Source organism: Phyllobates terribilis, unplaced genomic scaffold (assembly GCF_046119375.1).
Source record: "Phyllobates terribilis strain yellow unplaced genomic scaffold, ASM4611937v1 Scaffold_3__8_contigs__length_932513732, whole genome shotgun sequence".
In the NCBI taxonomy this organism is placed as follows: domain Eukaryota; kingdom Metazoa; phylum Chordata; class Amphibia; order Anura; family Dendrobatidae; genus Phyllobates; species Phyllobates terribilis.
Window position 1 is genome coordinate 502,288,575 of NW_027362763.1, and position 20,907 is coordinate 502,309,481.

The following is a 20,907-nucleotide window of genomic DNA, read 5'->3' on the forward strand; positions in this document are numbered from 1 at the left end:
GAAATGATCTGCACTGATGCCCAGAATCTTTATGAGTCGGATCCAGGACCAGACGCAGAAGGTTCTGACCATAATGTAGACCCTCATTCCCAAACTGTAACTCCTGTTGGTGGAGACAATGAGGAAGACGATGATAAGACTCAAATACCTGATTGGAGCGACAACTTTAGTTTTTTGTCAGGGCAGGAACAGGTTGGCTCTGAGGACGACGGGTGTGATAACACACAGGGTGATGATGATGAGGTTGGAGATCCCACTTACTGTCAACCCACAGTCAGCCAAGAGACGAGGCCAGCAGAGGAGGTGGAGGAAGATGCTAGTGACGACGAGGTCAGGTTGCACCTTCCTGGACAGAGACGTAGTACTGGAAGCACGTCAACAACTGCATCCTCAAACACAACTCTGCCTCTCACCACAAGTCGTGGTGGCTCTTCAGGTCGCATGGGTGCTAAGCCTTGCATAGCCTGGGCATTTTTTCAGATCGATAAAGATGACCCAACTCGTGTTATCTGTAACATTTGTCAGCAAAAGCTAAGTAGAGGCCAAAAAATACATAGTTTGAGTACTTCATGCATGAACCGGCACATGGACATGAAGCATAAGTTGCAGTGGGAAGCTCAGTGTGCTACAATGCGGCCTAGCCGGCCGGGCCAACCACCGTCTGCCATATCTTGTGCATCCGCGGCCTCTTCATCCTCTGTGACTGGGGGGACAGCAGTCACACCTGTTTTGGGGCGCAGACCTGCCACCTCTTTATCCGCAACAGCCAGCGTGATTGGCACTTCATCATTTTCTTTGGAGGTGGTAACAGCAGCTGGTGTTGAGCGCTGTCCGACATCGATAGCACCACCTTTGGATCAAGGCAACCTAACATGTCCGCCTGCATCTTCCTCACAGACCGGCAGTTTGCCGGGGACACCCTTATCAACCCCGTCTAAGCACAATAGCCAGCCCTCGGTCCCTCAGATGTGGACAAGTAAAAGACCATTTCCTCCTAGCCATGAGAAAGCTAAGAGGTTGAATTTCACCATCTGCAAGCTCTTGGCTACAGAAATGCTGCCTTTCCGCCTGGTGGACACAGAGGATTTTCGAGACCTTATGTCCGTCGCAGTGCCCCAGTACCAGATGCCCAGTCTGCACTACTTCTCAAAGAAAGGTGTGCCTGCGCTCCACCAGCATGTCGCACACATCATCACCGCTTCTTTGAGAAACTCTGTGTGTGACAGGGTGCATTTCACCACAGACACTTGGACGAGTAGGCATGGACAGGGGCGTTACATGTCGCTGACTGGGCACTGGGTAACTATGGTGACAGCAGGACAAGGGGCTGCTGTCCAAGTCTTGCCGTCCCCACGAGTTGTGCGTCAATCCTCTTTATGTCAAAGTTCCTCCACTGCTTCTGCCTCCTCAACCTCCTCTCGGTCTTCCACCTGCACCCAAAGCCTGTCTGGTCATGCCACAAGCTTTCTAACTGCGCAGAAGGGATCCTGCACACCTCCTTACTATGCTGGCAGTAGGGCTCAACGTCATCAGGCGGTTTTAACATTGAAATGTCTGGGAAATGTGAGTCACACAGCTGAGGAGTTGTGGTCAGCTCTGGAGAACCAATTTCATGAATGGTTGTCTCCACTGGACCTGAAACCAGGGAAGGACGTGTGCGACAATGCTGCAAACCTGGGTGCGGCCCTTCGCCGGGGCAATGTCACACACGTGCCTTGTATGGCTCACGTGTTGAACCTGGTTGTCCAGCAATTTTTAGCCCACTATCCCAGACTAGATGGCCTTCTGCAGAGGGCACGGTCGCTGTGTGCTCACTTCCGCCGTTCGCATCCCGCAGCTCAGCGACTTACATCTCTACAGAAGTCGTTGGGCCTGCCACTTCACCGGCTAAAATGCGATGTGCCTACCCGGTGGAATTCAATTCTGCACATGTTGCAGCGACTGTGGCAGCACCGACAAGCCCTGGTGCAATACGTTCTGACGTAGAGCCTGGGCCAACGAGATTCAGAGGTGGGGCAAATCACGCTGGAGGAGTGGTCTCAGATCAGGGACCTATGCACCCTTCTGCACAGTTTTGAAATGGCGACGAAGATGTTTAGTGCTGACGATGCCATTATCAGCATGACTATTCCGGTGATTTACATGCTGGAGCACATGTTAAACAGAATTCGGAGTCAGGTGGTGGCACAAGAGGAGGTGGAGGAAGTAGAGGAGGAGGAGTTGTATGCGGAAGGGCTTACATCTGCAAGGTCCAGACGGTCGGCAGCACCAAGGCGGCAGGCATGTGAGGGTGGGGGAGATGGTTTTACCAGGGTGCATGGTAGCAGCCAAACTAGTGAGGAAGGTGCAGGAGCCCAGGAAGAAGTGGAGGACGAACTGATGGAAGACTCATCAGATGAGGGAGACCTTGATCACATTTCTGTTGTGCGAGGTTGGGGGGAGGGGACAGAGGAAGGAAGCATGATTGTTACCTCGCCACCAACACAACAGGGACTTGGTGCTCCTGGATGCGCAACACACATGAGTGCCTTCTTGCTGCACTACCTGCAACATGACCCTCGAATTGTGAGAATTAGAAATAATCATGACTACTGGGTTGCCACACTCTTAGATCCCCCAAACTTTTCGATCAACCTTTTCATTTTAATAAAGACCAAAAAAATGGTCATTTTTGAAATTATAAGCATTAGCAGGTTGTTAGAAACTGAAATCAAACAGTTTTCAACTCAAAACTTTATTCTAGGTGATGTTACATTTTCACATAGGACCCCTTGTTCGAAAGGAGCTTCTGAACTCTCTCGTCCATTGAATTTGTCAGGTTTTGGATGGTTTCTGCTTCAATTGTTTTGCATGAGGACAGAATACCCTCCCAGAGCTGCTGCTTAGATGTGAACTGCCTCCCGCCATCATAGACACTCCTTTTAATGATGCTCCAAAGGTTCTGAATGGGGTAGAGGTCAGGGGAGCATGGGGGTCACACCATAAGTTTGTCCCCTTTTATGCCCATATCAGCCAGAGATGCAGATGTTTTATGTGCAGCATGAGATGGTGCATTATCATGCAGAAAAATGATCTTGCTGTGAAATACACGGTTCTTCTTCTTGAACCATGGCAGGAAGTGCTGTTTGAGAAAATCCACATACATTATGGAGTTCATCTTTAGCGCCTTCAGGGATCCTAAAGGGGCCGACAATCTCTCTCCCCATGATTCCAGCCCAAAACATTACTCCACCTCCTCCTTGTTGGCGCTGTAGCCGTGTTTGCGTGGGGTGTCCATCAACCAGCCATCCTCCACTCCATCCATCTGGACCATCAAGCGCTGCACGGCACTCATCCGTGAACAAAACAGTTTTGAAATCAGTCTTCATGTAATGTTTGGCCCACTGGAGCCGTTTCTGCTTGTGTGAAGTGGATAGAGGAGGTCGACAGGATGGCGTATGCACAGCTGCAAACCTCTGAAGGACCCTGCATCTTGTTGTTCTGGGGACGTTGGAGGCACAAGCAGCTTCAAAAACTTGTCTGCTGCTATGACAAGGCTTTTTTGCCGCTGCTCTTTCAACCTGACGTAATTGCCTGTAGGAAAGAGTCCTCAATTTGCCCTTATCAGCACGCACACGTGTGTACTGTGAATCAGCTACATACTTCTTGATTGCAAGACACTTCATCCTGATCATCGCACAATGTTGATTGTAGTCATGCCTTGACCTAAACACTCCACAATTTGTTGCTTCTCAGCAGCCGACACATCCTTTTTCTTTCCCATTTTTGGCAGAAAATGTAGGCTGCTGAATAATGTGAGAGAGCCTTCTTAAGTAGTCTTGCCTTTCATTGGACACACCTGACAAACTAATTAGCACTGGTGTCTGCAATTGCTTACAGTGATATAAAGAGCCCTGACACACATCACCATCAATGAGTTTAACTGACAAACAAATTCTTCCCTTATCACTCCTAAACACTTTTTGCATAATAATTTGGAACACAGTGTACATGTGCTTTTCCACAAAACACCAGTGGTTCACGTAGTGAATCTTACAGTTCTAACTTGCCAACCGTGGTCTGTATGGAGTTGTTCAATAAAGGGCCCAAAATTAAGATAACATAGATGGGAGAGGTCTCTATGAATAGGAATTCCTAAGTATTTGATACCCTGTGAGGGCCAGGCAAAGGGAAAGTTGGACTGGATGGAATCCTATATGGATTTGGGGAGGGAGACATCGAGGGCCTCAGACTTCGCTGCATTGATTTTAAAATTTGACCATGTAACAAAGTGATCTATTTCAGCCATAACAGCATGGATGGATATATGTGATTGAGTGATATATACTAGGACATCATCAGCAAATAGAGAGCACTTGTACTCGGTGCCTCCCACCTCAATCCACCTAATATTGGGGTTATGGCGAATTGATGAGAGCAGGTGCTCCGTCACTAGGATGTATAAGAGAGGGGACAGAGAACATCCCTGCCTTGTCCCATTGGTGATTGTGAAAGGTGATGAAAATGTTCTGACGCGCCCCCTGGGCCTTGGGACACCCGGAGCCGGACCCTTTTTGGTGGATGCTGGTGGTTGTAGTCTCCGTGGCGGCAACCCGGTTCCGTGGCTCAGGGCGGTCAAACCAGTGGCGGAACTATTTATGTGGTTTTGATGTTTAAATGTCCGACTACGCCACACGTGGATTGCGGTCAGAGTGAACCGCCGCTCCAGGGCAGACCGCTGAGGCTGGTGTTGTGGGTGCAGCAGAGCGTAGCATAACTCCCCACGGGAGGAGTATAGCCTCAGGGCAGTGTATGCGGAGGATGGGGGTGATGGTGCAGGGCAGCAGCAGTAATGATAGGAGTCAGTGATGCAGTCCAGGGCCTTTACTCACAGTTCTTATTATCCAGACCACGTCTGCAGGTAACGGCTGCCCACGTCGTACAGTGCTCACCAGGTGAGGGGCTCAGACAACTCCCAGATAACTTTGGAGCGCTTCACAGGACCCCCTTTGTGTGTCCTTTGTCTGGCCTTTCTTACCAACCCTTCTGTCCGGCTGCCTCGGGCTTCCTCTTGGTAAACTTGGCGCCAGTTTCCCTGACCCTACGTGGTGCCTTCCTAGCGGGTGTAGCGAGGGGCTGCGCCACATAAAATGTCACAGCCTCCTGTTTCTAGCTGAGTGTCGTTTCCTGCCTCCACTAGTTTCGGGGACCGGTCTCCCCCTTTGGCCTGACCCCTCCACGCAGGTGGATTCTGGCGTGCGGTGGCGACTCGCCCGTCCGCACCCCTGAGATCCCTTCATTCCTCGTTCCTGGAGCCTTCTCCGCTCCTCTTCCTTCCTTCTCCCTCTTCCAGGCCTGGGCCTCTGTTACTAGGCCCGCCTCCGGAGCAGAGCTCATGCAGAGCCCCTGCTCCCTGCCACTTCTGCTCAGACTTCTCTGCACTGAACTAAGATGGTGCCCACCTTTTATACTCCCTTCTCAATGCACCCAGGAACTGCTTCCTCCCTGCTCCTGCACTACAGGGTTCCCCTTCCTCAGTGTTCCCTCCCCCCACTCCATCCAGGGACAGGGACTGTCGTGCCCATCTCAGGGGCATATTGGTCGCCCTGCCCCACGGCAATGTGGTGTAATGCATGCAGGTGTCGGGTCCTGATCCACACTACATCCTTACCTGAGAGTGAGATATCACACCTATGGGTGAGGTGCAATACCTCTGTAGCAACCGAGCCCTCAGGGTGCTACAGTTCCATTTATCTTCAGCCTAGGTGACGTATTACGATACAGGGCCGTGATTTTGGCTACAAAAGGGTCCCCTAGACCCCTACCCCAAGCTTTTTAAGAGAATCATATATGGCGTGCCAGGAGACTCTATGGAATGCTTTCTCAGCATCCAACGAGAGTATCTAATTACAAATTTTTAACTGCATCTAGCCCAGGAAATACTTTGTGCCTAGTAGCAGGGTCTGCTAGTCAGCGGATTATCCCGGCTGTTAAGCAAGCTACACCACCTGTAGTTTGGACACTTCATTTTTTCAAAGGAAATGCTTCGGGACCACGGGATACTCAGTGAAGAGCATCAGGAGGCACCCCAAGGCATAGGGGCTGGGACTGGCAGTAGGATGCCTTGCGGTGGACAGCCGAGCTCAATCCTTATAAAAGCTTTTTAACTGCAGCAGCTTTAGTGGACACTACTGGAGCTGGAATTACGCGGCTGCTGGCATGAGACTTGCCTCCAATAGATCCTTGTAAATGGATTTAAAGTGTATTCATTCAAATTAGAGAGACAATTTAAATTAAAAAGCTTAGAGCTGCCTCCACCACAGGGGGGCTCGCTCGACCCACCAGCGGACAGGCACCAGTATTGGGAGAGGGGGGCTGGCCATCAGGGTTCACCGCGGCTCTGGCACAAACCCGGCGACACGGAGGTGGCACGGGCAGGAGCGGACTGGCCGTGTCGGCTTCTCACTTTTTGGATTTTAGAAGGGCATGACATGCCTATATCTGTGTCTCCCCCTCCTTTTACTCCTCCACCTCTTTTATTTTCGCATGACTATATGTACTTGTCACTTTTCCATGTGTTAGTTATGTCTTCTGAGCAGTTTGTCAGCTTTTGGACACCTTTGAAGGTGTTTTCTATGTGTTTCTATGTGTTTTCGTTTGCCTGCCATTGGTTTTAACGGTGTTCGAAGGTGTTCGACGAACAGTTCGACGAACAGTTCGGCGAACACACGGGTGTTCGACGAACCGAACTCGAACACTACGGGGGTGGCTCAACACTACTTATAACCTACTCTGCACTGTGTATGTGTGGTAACAAAACACTCACTGTGGAGTGAGCAGTTACTGTAACTGCCTCTCCACTGCCACTATAACTGAAAGTGGGTGACTACAGGGAGAATATAATTACATTTTCTCCCTGTAGCTGCTTTTATAATAAAACAACCTAATATGATTTAAACACTATTTACATGCAGATTACTATTAGATCTTCAAGTAAATAGCATTTTTGTAGCCGACAGGTTCCTTTTAATCATTCACATTTTCACTTGTTACTTTTCTTTGCTATTTATATGGTCTATGATTTTATATATTTAGTCTATTCGGCTAATGCGTAGAATATTCTGTCCAACTATAGGGGCATTCTAATTGAAACATTCCTAATCCTTTAGAAATTACCCCTGGCTCACTATTTTTATCTGTATGAGTCTTCCACTTTTTCAAGTGTTTGATATAAATTTCCTATGAAGTCATAATTACATTTGATATTTTACTTTGATACAGCATTTTTTGTTTATTATAGGTTTCTATAATTGTTTGGTACTGGAATATTTTTTAATTAGAAGGGACCCTTTTTGTTATGTTTTGAAGATTTGCATTTCTCAATAAGGTGATTAATGTCACAATTATATGAATCTGCTGAATAATACAATATTGCTGTAATTTTCTTTTTTATTAGATCAGAGTAGCTTGTATGGCATTCTATTGAGTACTATTAGTACAATGCTGCACTTTGTTCTGGCATCTACGTAAAAAAAGTAATTTATGACTACAAAAGTAATATGCTTTCAGCTTTTTTCTCAGTATTGTATAATAAATTAATGTAAATTTTAAATGAAGCATCTCAAATATATACAAAAAAACAAGGTGAGCTGTATTCTCTTAAGATTGATTTACAAAAATTCAATCATCTTTATGAGAGAAAACACATACCAATCATGACAAATGTGCTACATCAGAATATTTTGATAAATAGCATTTGTTTAGTTCATAACATCCACCAAGGTGCAAGTTCTTTATCTATGCAGATCAACATTAAAGGGGTTGCTTCAAGTTTAAAAATGATCCCCCCTTTTATAGATGGGGGATAACTTTCTAAAAGTTGGGTGTCCACCTGCTATGGCCCTATTGATATAGAGAACTTGACTCTACCGGAGGTCGATCATGCACACTGCCACTCCATTCATTGTAATGGGAGTGCTAAAGATCTGCCAAGTGCAGCAGTTAGCAATCTCTGGCAGTTCCATTAGTATTAGAATGAATAGAGTGGCAGTGCATAATATCGAGCACCACTCCATTCAGCTTGGGCGAAGCGGTCAGATCCCCAGAAAGTTTTCTGGAGGGTAAAGTTAAAACTTGAGAATACCGCTCCTGAACCATATGTAGCCTAAGAGGGCTACATTGTAATGTACCATATATTTCGGACCATAAGATGCACTTTTTTCCCCCCAAATTTAGGAGGAAAATGGGGGGTGCGTCTTATGGTCCGAACCTTACCACATACTTGCGGTGGTGGGTGCAGCGGCAGGGCCGATGCAGCAGGGCGGCGGTGAGTGTGGCGGCGAGGCAGAGCGGCGGCTAGGCAGAGTGGCGGCTAGGCAGAGTGGATGTGAAGCGCTGCGGCGGCGAGGCAGAGCGGTGGTGGGTGCACAGTGATCTACAGGAAAATGGCCGAGCGAATGCATGCGCCATCTGGGAGCTCGAGCAGCCATTTTTCTGTGGATCACAGCTTCATGAAAATGGCCGCGGCCACCGGAAAGCTGCACCGCTCTGCCGCACCGCTGCACAGTTGCAGTCACTTGACAGCAGCGCACGCCACTCACAGGCCCAGGACCCAGCCTTGGCCCCAGCCAGGCTCCAGCCCCAGCACAGGCCCAGGCCCCAGGGTTAGGGTTGGGCTAGGGTTAGGGTTGTGCTAGGGTTAGGCTAGGGTTAGGCAAGGGTTAGAGTTGGACAAGGGTTGGGCTAGGATTAGGGTTGCGGTTAGGGTTGTGTTGGGGTTGGGATTTTTTCAGAAGTAAAGAAAAAAAATGACCACGATATGGTGACTAATGTTGAGCGCAAGTGCTCGCTACGTGAGTTTGCATCGGGTGCTCAGGTATGCACCGAGTATAGCGAGTGCTCGAGTGACATGCTCAAGTCTCCACCCCAAATGTTTTACAGCTGTTATACAGCCAAAAAACCTCATGGGGATTGCCTGGCATGCAGAAGCGATCCCTGCATGTTTTTTTTGGGTGTCTAATAACCATGAAAACGGCTATTTGACCAAGAAGGAGAGTGATGGGGTGCTACGCCAGATGACCTGGCATCCACAGTCACCAGACCTGAACCCAATCGAGATGGTTTGGGGTGAGCTGGACCGCAGAGTGAAGGCAAAAGGGCCAACAAGTGCTAAGCATCTCTGGGAACTCCTTCAAGATTGTTGGAAGACCATTTCCGGTGACTACCTCTTGAAGCTCATAAAGAGAATGGCAAGAGTGTGCAAAGCAGTCATCAAAGCAAAAGGTGGCTACTTTGAAGAACCTAGAATATAAGACGTATTTTCAGTTGTTTCACTTTTTTGTTAAGTATATAATTCCACGTGTTAATTCATAGTTTTAATGCCTTCAGTGTGAATGTACAATTTTCAAAGTCATGAAAATACAGAAAAATCTTTAAATGAGAAGGTGTGTCCAAACTTTTGGTCTGTACTGTATATATATATATATATATATATATATATATATATGTATATATGTATATATATTATATATATATATATATTGTAGGGGTTTCAGCTCTTCGGGAGCTGCTTGGATACACAGACAAATGTTTTTTATATCAAAAACAGAGTAGAGTTTATTGTTCTTCATAAACTTTAGAGCTCCAAAATGAAAACAGCCTTTATTCATCTCAAATGAACAACCAAACAGTTCTTTCTTCAGCACAAATAACTCTGGGTAAGATAAAGTATATCAAGTCTATCAACTATCTCAACAAGCTAGACCAGGTACATTTTATAAGGCCAGTAAGACCCCGACTGGAGTATGAGAACGAAACTTCCCACCCAAGCTCTTTTGGTCGCTCTTTAATCACGGACTCAAAATCCAGTAAAAATAAAAGCCATCTCAGGAACACATACCTGCCATTCAGGACTTTACCTCCTGCCTTCTTACAATTTATTAAACTTCATATGATATCATCAACATGAAGTGGAATAAAAAGAGATCAGAAAGTTGTATGAACCTGAAAACTGTGGTGATAATAACTACTGTTCCTCAAAAAGTGCATGCAGCTCTATAGATGGAAAAATAAAATAGTTAAAGCTCTTAAAAGGCGAGAAGGAAAAATCAAAATTGCATAGGGGGCCATTGCCATGTTAGGGCCTGCATAACCTGGGAGCTAGCCCTGGGTAGAATTAAACTGATTACATGTCAACACACACACCCCTTTTTCAATTCTGCTATCACAATATCCTTCAAAGTTAGCTCCAGGACTTTCAGGGGCATTTTGCTTGTAGGAGTCGCATAACATTGGGAGATCATTTAAAATCTTTACATTTGCTTTACTACTATTGTCAGCAACTCTGATTTACCTTTATAATATGATGGAAAGCCTTTTAATGATGAAATATTAACTGATTACTTTTGGTGCTTTTCTCCATGCATCTAACTTTCCACATAACCCATACTTCCAGTACGAATTCTTCCCAGATACCTGTATTTGCAGTTGTACCCAACCAAATAAAGCATTATTTTAATAGCTGCATTAAAACCATGTTCTAACAAATATTCTCCCTTTTGCTTGTGAATTTAAAAGAGAAATATTCAGACTGTGAATAGTGAGGCAGTTCCACCCAAACTGCAGTTCTGTTATTAGCTGCTATTTATTGCAGATCAGACAGGCCAAACATTCCGATCATTAAAAGGTCACTGCACCCTGATATGTTTTGCAGAGTAGAAGCCATCTTCAGGGGCAAAAGGGTCTATTTGCAGTATGTATAGTAAGTGTTTTCCAGATCATCCAATAGGGTCCATATTTGTCTGCTGTTTTCCATATGACCTGTGCGAAGAATATTGGAGATATAATTCCATGTCAATCATTGTATCCTATTTTGCAGAGGATTATAAAGCCCCTTCAGTGTGCAGTTGTAACAGGACACCAGGCAGCTGCAGCTGGGTGTCAAGAGACTGTGAGTGACAAATATTACACCTCTCCCAAGCTCTCTCAGGACAAAAGAGCCAGCTGCCATGTGGTCCCAAGCATGCCAGTTTGGAGTCATATGGAGTCATGCCATATGGAGTCATGGAAATATTATACGTCTTAGCCATACACCGAATAGATTTTTTAAATCCCGAGGACATGGTGAATGTTTGCCTGGGTCTCGATCCAGTCTAGAACATAGTATAGGGAGATACATAGTGCAGCCATTCAGAAATCCATAGGGCCACTGTGTTTAGGTCTCCATGCGTAGCAGGGGCCCGGCTGGATCCGATGACACCAGAACCGGCTCACTACGACCATCCATTAAGGAGTTATGACCCATCTTATTTTCTGGAGTTTCTAGTTGCTAGAAGCCAAGGGAGGAGATTTGAGTCCAGCCCTGGGGGCAGAGGGGGGGGGTAACTCAGAGGAGATAAAAAGCCCCTGAAGCTCTTGGCCTATTGCTTTTTCCCTGGGAGGTCCCGACGACACATTGTGTGGGAGAAGTCACCTAACACAGGGAACCACAAGCGTCCCCCACTAGCCAGGCCTTTCATCTGACTGGTAACTGGCTCTTAATATCTGCTTATATCTTTTGTACCACTACTATTGTGTTTGCCTCTCTGACCATTATGTATGTACAACCCTTGTGTATATAGTATATTGTCAAGTGTGTCCTTAAGGCAATTAAATATATAATTTAACCTTGGGTTGCTCTTTTATCTCGATCCATGAATCCACACGTCCATTGTTGGGTTCAACACATATGCTACCGGGATGGATTCTGGCCCGATATAATTCCCGTTATGGACCGGGGCTTATGTCTAATAGCAACTGGTGGCAGCTCTACCAGGTTCAGTTTCACTTGGGTCAGTGAGGGAGGCCTCTCAGCCTGTAAGGGGTGTGAACGAGTGGGGTGCCACGTCAGTGACTGAGTGAGCCACCTCTTCTCACTCCCGGTACCTTCCTGAACCCGTGAGGACAGGGAGTGTCTGTGTAGAACTGTACCAATCTGACCTTACGTGTCCCCAAGAGGGTGTGGAATGTCACGTTGGTGCAAAGTGCAGATCCGAATCACGTGATCCGCCTGACATAATAGCGACATCAGGCGGGAGGCATGGTGGGGATTCTTCAGATGTGGTGGCAGTGGTGGGATTCTACGTGATCTTTCTGGTACCATTCATCACAACCTGCATTTTTGGTAACCAGCTTTCCACATAGCCTATATTTCTGTTACAGGATGGTGAAACGTATGTTTTTGTGGTTTCTACAGTATTCTTCTATTTACATATTTTGTACGTTGGTGCTGCATGTCTTTTTTTTACTTAACCATGGTGTTCATATTTGCTCTGTATAAAACTGCAATAAAATATGTGAAATATCAAAAAAAATGAAAGGTTTAATTCAGGCCTTCTATTTCCCAACAGTGTAGATTTAGTATTAATTAATTATTGCTAAACAACTTTAGATTATTTACACAAGAGTATGTAAAAGCTTAATTGGGTAGAAGAAATAAATGATCACAAGACAAGTTTATGTTCAGTAATGTATTTAGTGAAAGTGTATAATTTGCTGAAAGCATGACACTTTTTCACTACTTCCCACACACATGTGATTCAGAATGTAAACTTTTAATAATGCTTTTCTAAGAATCAATAGCCTGTATCCAAACATCACAATGCACAGCCTTCTTGATCAAGGAGCTTTCAACTGAAGTAAATTGGGCTATAAGGTTTCTGTTTAAAGTGTATCTGTGTACATTACTGTATACATTATGAAATACATCTCTTACATCTCATGAGGCTGGCGTAATTACTTTAAAACTCCATGTCACAATGGCTTTATAAGCATAATATTAAAATAGGCATTTTATTAGTCAAGTTAAAGAGCTAATAATTTCCTAGTTTTTAAGGTTGAAGGTAGACATAAGTCCATCAAGATCAAGGAAGGCAAAAACCCCATGAGGCAGATGCTAATTCCTTCCCTTCTTCACATACGGCAATCGGACTAGTTCTCTGGATCAAAGTCTCATCACAGAATCTAGTACCCATAGTCTGTAATATTATATTTTTCAAGTAAGGCATTCAGACCCTTCTTGTACTTTTTTAGTGAATTAACTATTACAACATCATGTGGCAGTTCCAAAATCTCACTGTGTTTACAGTAAAGAATCTGCATCTGTGATAAAGATTGGACCTGGTTTCTTCTAAACAAAGATGATGCTCCTTTGTCACCCTTGCAGGCCTAGGTGTAAAAAGATTATGAGAAAGATCTCTCTACAGTCCCATGATACATTTGTAATTTGTAGTAAGATCACCCGAAGGGTTTCGATTTTACAAACTGAATACGTTTGATAACCTGTCTTAGTATTGCAGTTCCTTTATAACCTTAATAACCTAATAAGTCAGTGTATTCATTCTTCACTCACCCAGCCTGATATTGAAGCTTGGACTGAGCAAGAGGAGATCTTAGCAGCAGGAGGGACACTGAGGAGCTGCCATTGTGGTGACAATTTTAAATCTAAGGCATAAATATACTAATGTGAAGAGTACTATAATGCCAATTTCAAGTATTTAAAGGGTTTGTCTCGTGTTGTCTACTCTCAGGCTCCCAGATTCCTGCTTGCCCCATGATTTATAGTTCAGACTGGCAACATGGCTGAATCACTGGTCTGAACCGTGCGCTCTAAGAGGCAGTTTTGCCTACTAAGCATCAGAGGAGTGCAGGAACACTGAAGTTTGCAGGATTCAGCGATCCAGCCAATTTAATAGTAGTGCTTAAAGCTTTAAAGAAGGTTGAACTTGATGAAGAAGGTTTAACTTGATGGTCCTAGGTCTTTATTCAACCTACATAACTATGTAGCTTGAAAGTGCATTTTGTTTGCATAGCAAATCACCCACCTCTCATTGACTGCAGAGGTGAAATCTAAAACTAAAAAGCTCTTCCTGAGGGGATTTCAAAAAAGTGGTAAATTGCCAAATTGCTTTTTTTCTAAAAGGAATTTTCAATTTTATTCATTAAAGTTGAGACAACTTCTTTAACTAAAACAATTTTTCATGCATTATTCTATTGCTCCATCCAAAACTAAGTAGTTGTCTTAGGCTATGTCAGTGACTACGCATTAGTCTACATCTTGGTGCCTGCCTCAAATAGGCAGATACTGCAAAGAAAGATGTCTGACAGAGTGCCAAAGTCAATGGCACCATTAGAGAAAACATTCAAATGCTGATTTTCAGGGCTTCAGAAGTAAGCCCCAATGGAGTCACTGATGGTAGGCTAAAACTAAGTGTGAACGTAGTCTTATTTTTATATATAAAGTAGAAAAATATATAAAGGTATTACATAAGAAAATTATTATGTGGAACAACTCTCCGCCTATAATTGTCTCAAAGAAAATCAATAGAATAATATAAATTAAAATATTCACTGTAATCTTTGTCTGCGATGTCTATTAGTAGATGTTAGACACTTTAAAAGGATATTGACAACTTTGTAGGCATTTTACTTTCTCACTTAATTTATTACCACTTGAAAGTTGACTAGAACTTTGTGGCCATAAATTAGCTGAGAGAAGCTCGGAAGAAGAAAGATAAGAGTTAAAAACTTTGTCAGAATGAGCTTACAGATAGATTCTCATTAACTCATTCTGCAGCCAGCAATAGAGATGCCAAATGATGCAAAATTTTTAATGCAATCCAAATGCAAATAAAGTCTTTCAAATCTAAAACTACAAGCATTTACGTAAGAAAAAAATGCTCCTGAGGTTGTACATATCTTTTATGTTTTGCTAAAAAGTTATCATAAAAATAACTTGGAATTTGGTGGCATGTAAAATAAACTCCCTCTGAGATGTTTTACTACATCATTCATTAGTTGGACAGAAGATGTGCCACATACCGCAATCATAAATAGGACAGAAATGTAAAAAAGCAGCATCTATTTAGCCACATTGGCCCATCCACAGGGGCATATCCAGAAGGTTTTCATAATCTTTTTTTGCTTTGACTTTACCTTATGCTGTAAAAAGGAATGACAATGATCCAACTGTGATGCCAATTGGTGTTCATTGTGCATATGTGTGTGAACAAACACAAGGACACCTCCAATGTCAGCTACTTAGGAGCATGAACATTTGGGCACATTCTAGGCACCGCTGGGATATCAGAAACCAAGCTGATTTTTTAAAAGACTTTCAGAGCATTAAAGCAGAACTCCAATTACACCACCTGCTAGGATGTGTTAGCTAGATGTTTAACATCAGCTGTTCTCTTTGCTTAATACTTTTTCTTTACTCATCCTACAGTGAATTTGAAAGAAAAGTGTATGAGTTAATTGGAAACTTTTTCGTAGTCAATAGGAAGCTATGGGAAAAATACAAATATTGCAGCAGCTTTCTGCGAGTGGATCATTTAAAAAAGTAATGATGTAGTATATTATTGTGATATATAAGTAGCTAATGAAAGCAACATCTGTACGATTAAGAACTTAATTATTATGAATCATCAACGTGTTTTATGCTCCATAATTTTTTTAAATGAGTAAGTTAAAGTGACTGTCCAGTCGAACAGTCACTCTGTATATGTTGTCAGGGCTGAATATTGAACAAGCGACCAATGCACCAGTATAATCCCATAGATAGTGTTAGGGAATATTCTCATGATTTTCAAATTACAGTTTCATGTTATTGGCAACATTGGCAGATTAGTATTCTGAGGCTGTGTTTTCAAATAGTTTGAAAAAATTTGTAACAACTTTGTAAGTTATCCCCTATCTTACATAATATCTTAGGCATAGGGGAGAACTTATAAATCACTGAAGGTACAATCTCTGGGGCTCATTCACATGATCAGTTGGGACTTCAGTAGTTGATAGGGAACACCATACAAACTTGAAACAAATCATTTAGCAATGACATAAATTAATTGAGGGGGGTAGATATCGCTAGTAACATCACAAATGTCTGTCCTACCACTCCAGTCTGAAGTGGCAGGTAAGAGAAAAAGCGGCAGGTAACACTGGCTTGATGAAAATGTAAAAAATAAAAAACATACTAATGTCTCATTAATATAGATGTTATGATTGCCATAAAAGGCAAAACTGAGATCTTGGCAGTGGTACATAACTGTGCTAAGATAGAAAGATGTCTTGCTGGTTGTCCGGGTTGAGTCAAGACTTTCTAGGGATTACAGTTTAATAAAAATGTGTTATACAATGTATCACTTGACTGGTTAGACTTGTCATATTTACTTTAATACATCGAGTTCTCCTTGATTAGCCTCAAGGACTCAATAATACACAGGAAGAAAAGGAAATGAGTAATATATAGTTGACAAAGATTATTATCGCCAAATCTAGCTTTTTTTACATGTTTGACAAGTTTGCGTGCTATCAAGCTATGCTGCATTCTAATTACCTGCATTTTAACTAATCATTAAGTCTCACACCCTGTTGGAAGCATCCAAGCTGCATACAAATGTGTTGCTTAAAAGTAGATAACATATATTTAACATTTCATTACCAAGGTATACGCATTTTGAATGTTTAAGTAAATGGTTTGGATTTTTAACAGTATGAAGATGGCAAAATGAAAGTTAGAGGCATTGTTAGTAGATATTTTGAGTTTTGATTATGCCTTAGTGTCACACACAAAATAACAAGTACTACAAAGTTCTTGTACCTCCATGTGCCTCCATAATATACTGAAATGTGTCAAAGTTTCTTTTATTGCTTCAGAAAAAAATATGGTATTCTCCAGTGGATGCTAAATCATGGAGGTTTATTTGCAGGGAACAATTTCTATTTAAGGGCTCGTGCACGCAGCTGTATTTTTGGTTCAAATGCTATTCCTCAAAAAATCGGATCGCACTCAGACCCATTTTATTCAATGAGGTAGTGCAGATGAACGATTCTTTTTCTCTGACTGAATCTACATCTGAAAAAACCAGCAGCATACACAATACTCCTCCGAAAATCGGATGAGACTCACCCATGCAAGTCTATGGATGTGAGAAAAAAAATCATAGAAAAAGTATAGCATCTGATTTTTACAGATCCTTTGCAACTCTGCAGCATAGGAAACTGTAAATGGTCATGTAAGTGGTTAATAGCTGCTGCCATAAAAAAATGGATTGTATAGAGACAGCACACGGATGACAAGTGAGATGAAACTCTAACCAATGTTTTATACAATCGAGTAACCCTACTCTCAGGCTACGTTCCCACGATGAGTATTCAGTAAGTCTTTGATCTTGCAGATTTTCTGCAGCATTTCTGCACCTATTAGCAAAATTAGGAGACATGAGTTTTATTTTTTCATTTTGTTTTTTACATGACTTTTTACCTAATTTTTTGACACTGTGATTTCTGTCTCTTTTTGGTATGTCAGGCTTTGACAAAACTTTATTGACACAGTTGTGTGCAGATCACATTAATTTTTAATGCGTTTCCGCAGCAGAAACACACTAAAAATGAATATACATTTTTTACTTGCAGATTTTTCACATCCAATGCAATTTTATGGGGGAAATCTGCACATAAAAGTCAGCGTACCCGCAAGAAAAGTTGACATGTTGCAGATTTCAAACACGCACTGCAGGTCAATTTATGCTGCATAAAAATAGTATTGTAGCCATGAGATTTCTAAAGATCCCATCTGCTTTGCTGGAACTGTAGGATGCAGCATCAAAAACTCACCAAAAACTCATTGTGGGAATGTAACCTAAGACATAAAATGGATCTATAGGGACCCCATGAGCTGCCATATAAGCTCAAGGCCCTACCGTATACATGACCCCTTATTCATGTACCTTTATTTACTGATTCCACATTGCACTATATTTTAGAAGGTTCTGTCATCAGAGACAACTCATTTTAAAAAGTGGCCTTCCAGGTGATCAGCTGGAAGGGGAAGTCACACACAGGGAAAATATAGAATTATAAGGAAAAAAATAATATAAATGGCCCTCCATGTTAGACAAGGAAGCCATGACTAGCAAAAATTCCATCAGATTTGAATTTCTTGAGACTTGCTGGTGAGGCAGCGGCATGCGCTTTTTTGTGTAAATCTGGAGTTACACAAGCAGTATAGCTGGGCTATGCTGCTTTAATATTTTCCAGCCACTACTAGGGGAAGTGGATATTTACAGAATCTGCTATTTTAAAAAGTTCGAAAAAAAATTTTGTTCAAGCCCTTAGTCATAGGCACGTAGGCCAAGTGTTTCTTTTATTTTTTTTGCCTTTGAAATTTTAGTATGATCAAATAAATATGTTTTTTTTTAATTGCAGATGCTGGAATTATTCACATTATCTTATTCACATCCTGTGAACCAGCACACACCGTTGGCCATGCACCCCACCTAACAAACTACTATTGTTACCTTGAACTGGTGAGCTGATGAATCTTGTTTTTCTATATACTTCTAGGAGAGCTATGGAAACAATATACTTTAGTTTAGTTTCAGTAGTTACACTTCTATGGCTGGCACTTTTTTGCTGTTATTCCCACTTAAGCCATGAATGGCTGAGATGAGAAAATCCCTATAACATTCATTCTTTCACAGAATACCTTAACAGCTAGATTTAGAATAACTATGTGCACCAATGGAAACTGGAGGAAATTGGGAAGTCATGTCATGTCTGGAGATGTAAGGATCCTCAGCAGTATATTCACAACTCAAATTCTGAAGCATCCAAGTTAATGAATAGATGAGTAAACACGCTGTTTGCTACTGATTGCACAGTTGGCTTCTCAATATGTTTCTCAGATCGTTTTCTTTTCAAGCATTCAGTTATGGAGTCTGGTTTTTTTAGCCGCACTGTGTTTAAGTGACATACTGTCTGTGAGATGATTGCATGCTCTCTGATTTTAATTCACAGCCTGACACAGAGGTAAAATAGCAGAATACTACAGAAGAAATGTTTTCAGAAGACTTTTATTACTAGCTTGTTTCAATCCACCACCAGAGTATTTATAAAAAAAAAAAAAAAGATTTAGGAGAACAACCAATTTGGCTGGTATTATGTATTATCGAAAACAACCTCTTGTATAGTAAAGATAAGCATGACATGTAGATTGTGCAGGAAGAAACAGAAATACATAAAGGAAATATAAGCTTCACATGAAAAAGATGCGCAGTTGGTTTCTCCCAAACCAGTATTGGCCCTTACTGACACATTTTCACGGGAGAAAGACCAGTTGAGACTGTTTCTCCATACATACCTTTGATCATTGTGGCCAAAGAGTTATATTTTAACCTCATCGGTCCACAGGACTTGTTCCCATAATGCACAAAACAATGGGGAACAATGTACCATAACTCCAAAGTCTGCTAAATCTTTCTGAAGGTCTTTTGTAGTCAAGCAAAGGTTCTGGTTGGCCTCTCTAGCAATCCTATAAGCATCTCTCACTGAACTTTTGCTTGGTCTTCATACCTTATCTTGACCTCCACTGTTCCTGTTAACTGCCATTTCTTAATTCAAACTGATTAAAGGGCAACTTGAAAATGCTTTTCTATCTTTCTTACAGCCTTCTCCTGCTTTGTAGGCCTCCATCATTTTCATTTCCAGAGTGCTAGACACTAGTGATGAGCGAGTATGTTCTGTTAACCCTTTCGCCGAGTATGCTCGGCCGAGCACAGAGTAGTCCATGATTTGTGACTGTTTGACAGCTTTATTACATGTGAGGAATGCAAAAGAAACAATCATTCCTCACATGTAATAAAGCTGTCAAACAGTCGCAAATCATGCACACGGGAGTGATTTAAACATAACACCGAGCAGCTGTAACTACTCGGAGCTCGGCCGAGCATACTCAGCGAAAGGGTTAACAGAACATACTCGCTCATCATTACTAGGCACCTGCCTAGAAGAACCCATGGCTGCTCTTTTTGGCACAAGGTTAGAGGAGGCTGTGTATTTTTAAAGCTGGGAAATTTACATCACCTGGCTTTTCCTAACGATGATAGTGAACAAGCCATAACCCTAACAGGCTAATTAAGGTCTGAAAACGTTGTCAAAGTTATGTGAGCACACAAATCTCCAAGGGTGCCCAAACTTTTGCATCGACCCATTTTCCTTTTTGTCATTTTTAAAATGTAAAAAAAATGACAATTTTTTTTCGGTCCAAAATAAAAAGGAAATGTATCATCTTTAACTTTAACCCTTTTAGAGATCATTTAATCTTCAAATTGCTTAACTGTTCACAATAACAGTAATTTAGACCAGGAGTGTCCAAAGTTTTACATGCCACTGTAACCTTATTTAGCTAGTAAGTGCAGAAATGCTGCAGAAAATCCTAATCATCAAAAACTCACCAAATACTCATTGTGGGAACCTTAGAGAGCTGAACATCTGCTAAATAATAAAGCCAGTCTAATAATGAATCATTGAATACAATAATATACCAACATTTCATACTATGCAATGTCAGACAACCTATGATATTATTATTCAGCATTCAGAAGGAAATAATCTGAACATTAAAATGTTAATTTTATAAGGAATGTGTAATCTGAAAATAACCTACAGGTTTTTGTCAGGTTAAATGTATGTATCGATTTCTTTATTTTTTGCTATTTTTCTTTTTTCATATTACTATTTAAGAAGAAAAAAGTAAAAAAAATCAACTAGAGTATTTATTGGAAAAAAGTAATAAAACATAAATAAAAGCTTTATAAAATTGGTACTATAATAATCGTGATGGTTCCAGTTAACAGCTTCTAATTTAACCTCTGTACCTGTTTATCCCACTCATCATTCCTTCTACAGCTACTTATAGAATATATAAAAAGTCTACTATTTTACATAATGACTATGGTGAATAAAAACAGGATTCACATGTCTGTGAGAAGCATCATGACTTTCACACATTGTTCCAAGCCAAGAAAAATGACCATCTCTTTTTCTCGTATCTCACTTCCAACTTACTGAAGCCTTTTAAACACATTAAAATAAGCACCATACATTACTAAG

The 20,907-nt window shown here is 42.0% G+C and overlaps 1 protein-coding gene across 50 annotated transcripts in view; it reads right to left on the bottom strand.

Annotated features, from left to right (window-relative positions):
* The window catches only part of TRDN (triadin), a 1,346,604-nt gene that overhangs the window by 895,517 nt on the left and 430,180 nt on the right, over positions 1 to 20,907 (bottom strand). For 49 of the 50 annotated variants that reach the window (XM_073675989.1, XM_073675970.1, XM_073675994.1 and 46 more), the window contains one exon: positions 18,315 to 18,365. The exons of the other annotated variant lie outside the window; for it this stretch is intronic. In XM_073675989.1, coding sequence (XP_073532090.1) covers positions 18,315 to 18,365 — 51 coding nt within the window. The remainder of the gene's footprint in view (positions 1 to 18,314; positions 18,366 to 20,907) is intronic. 50 annotated transcript variants of the gene reach the window in all.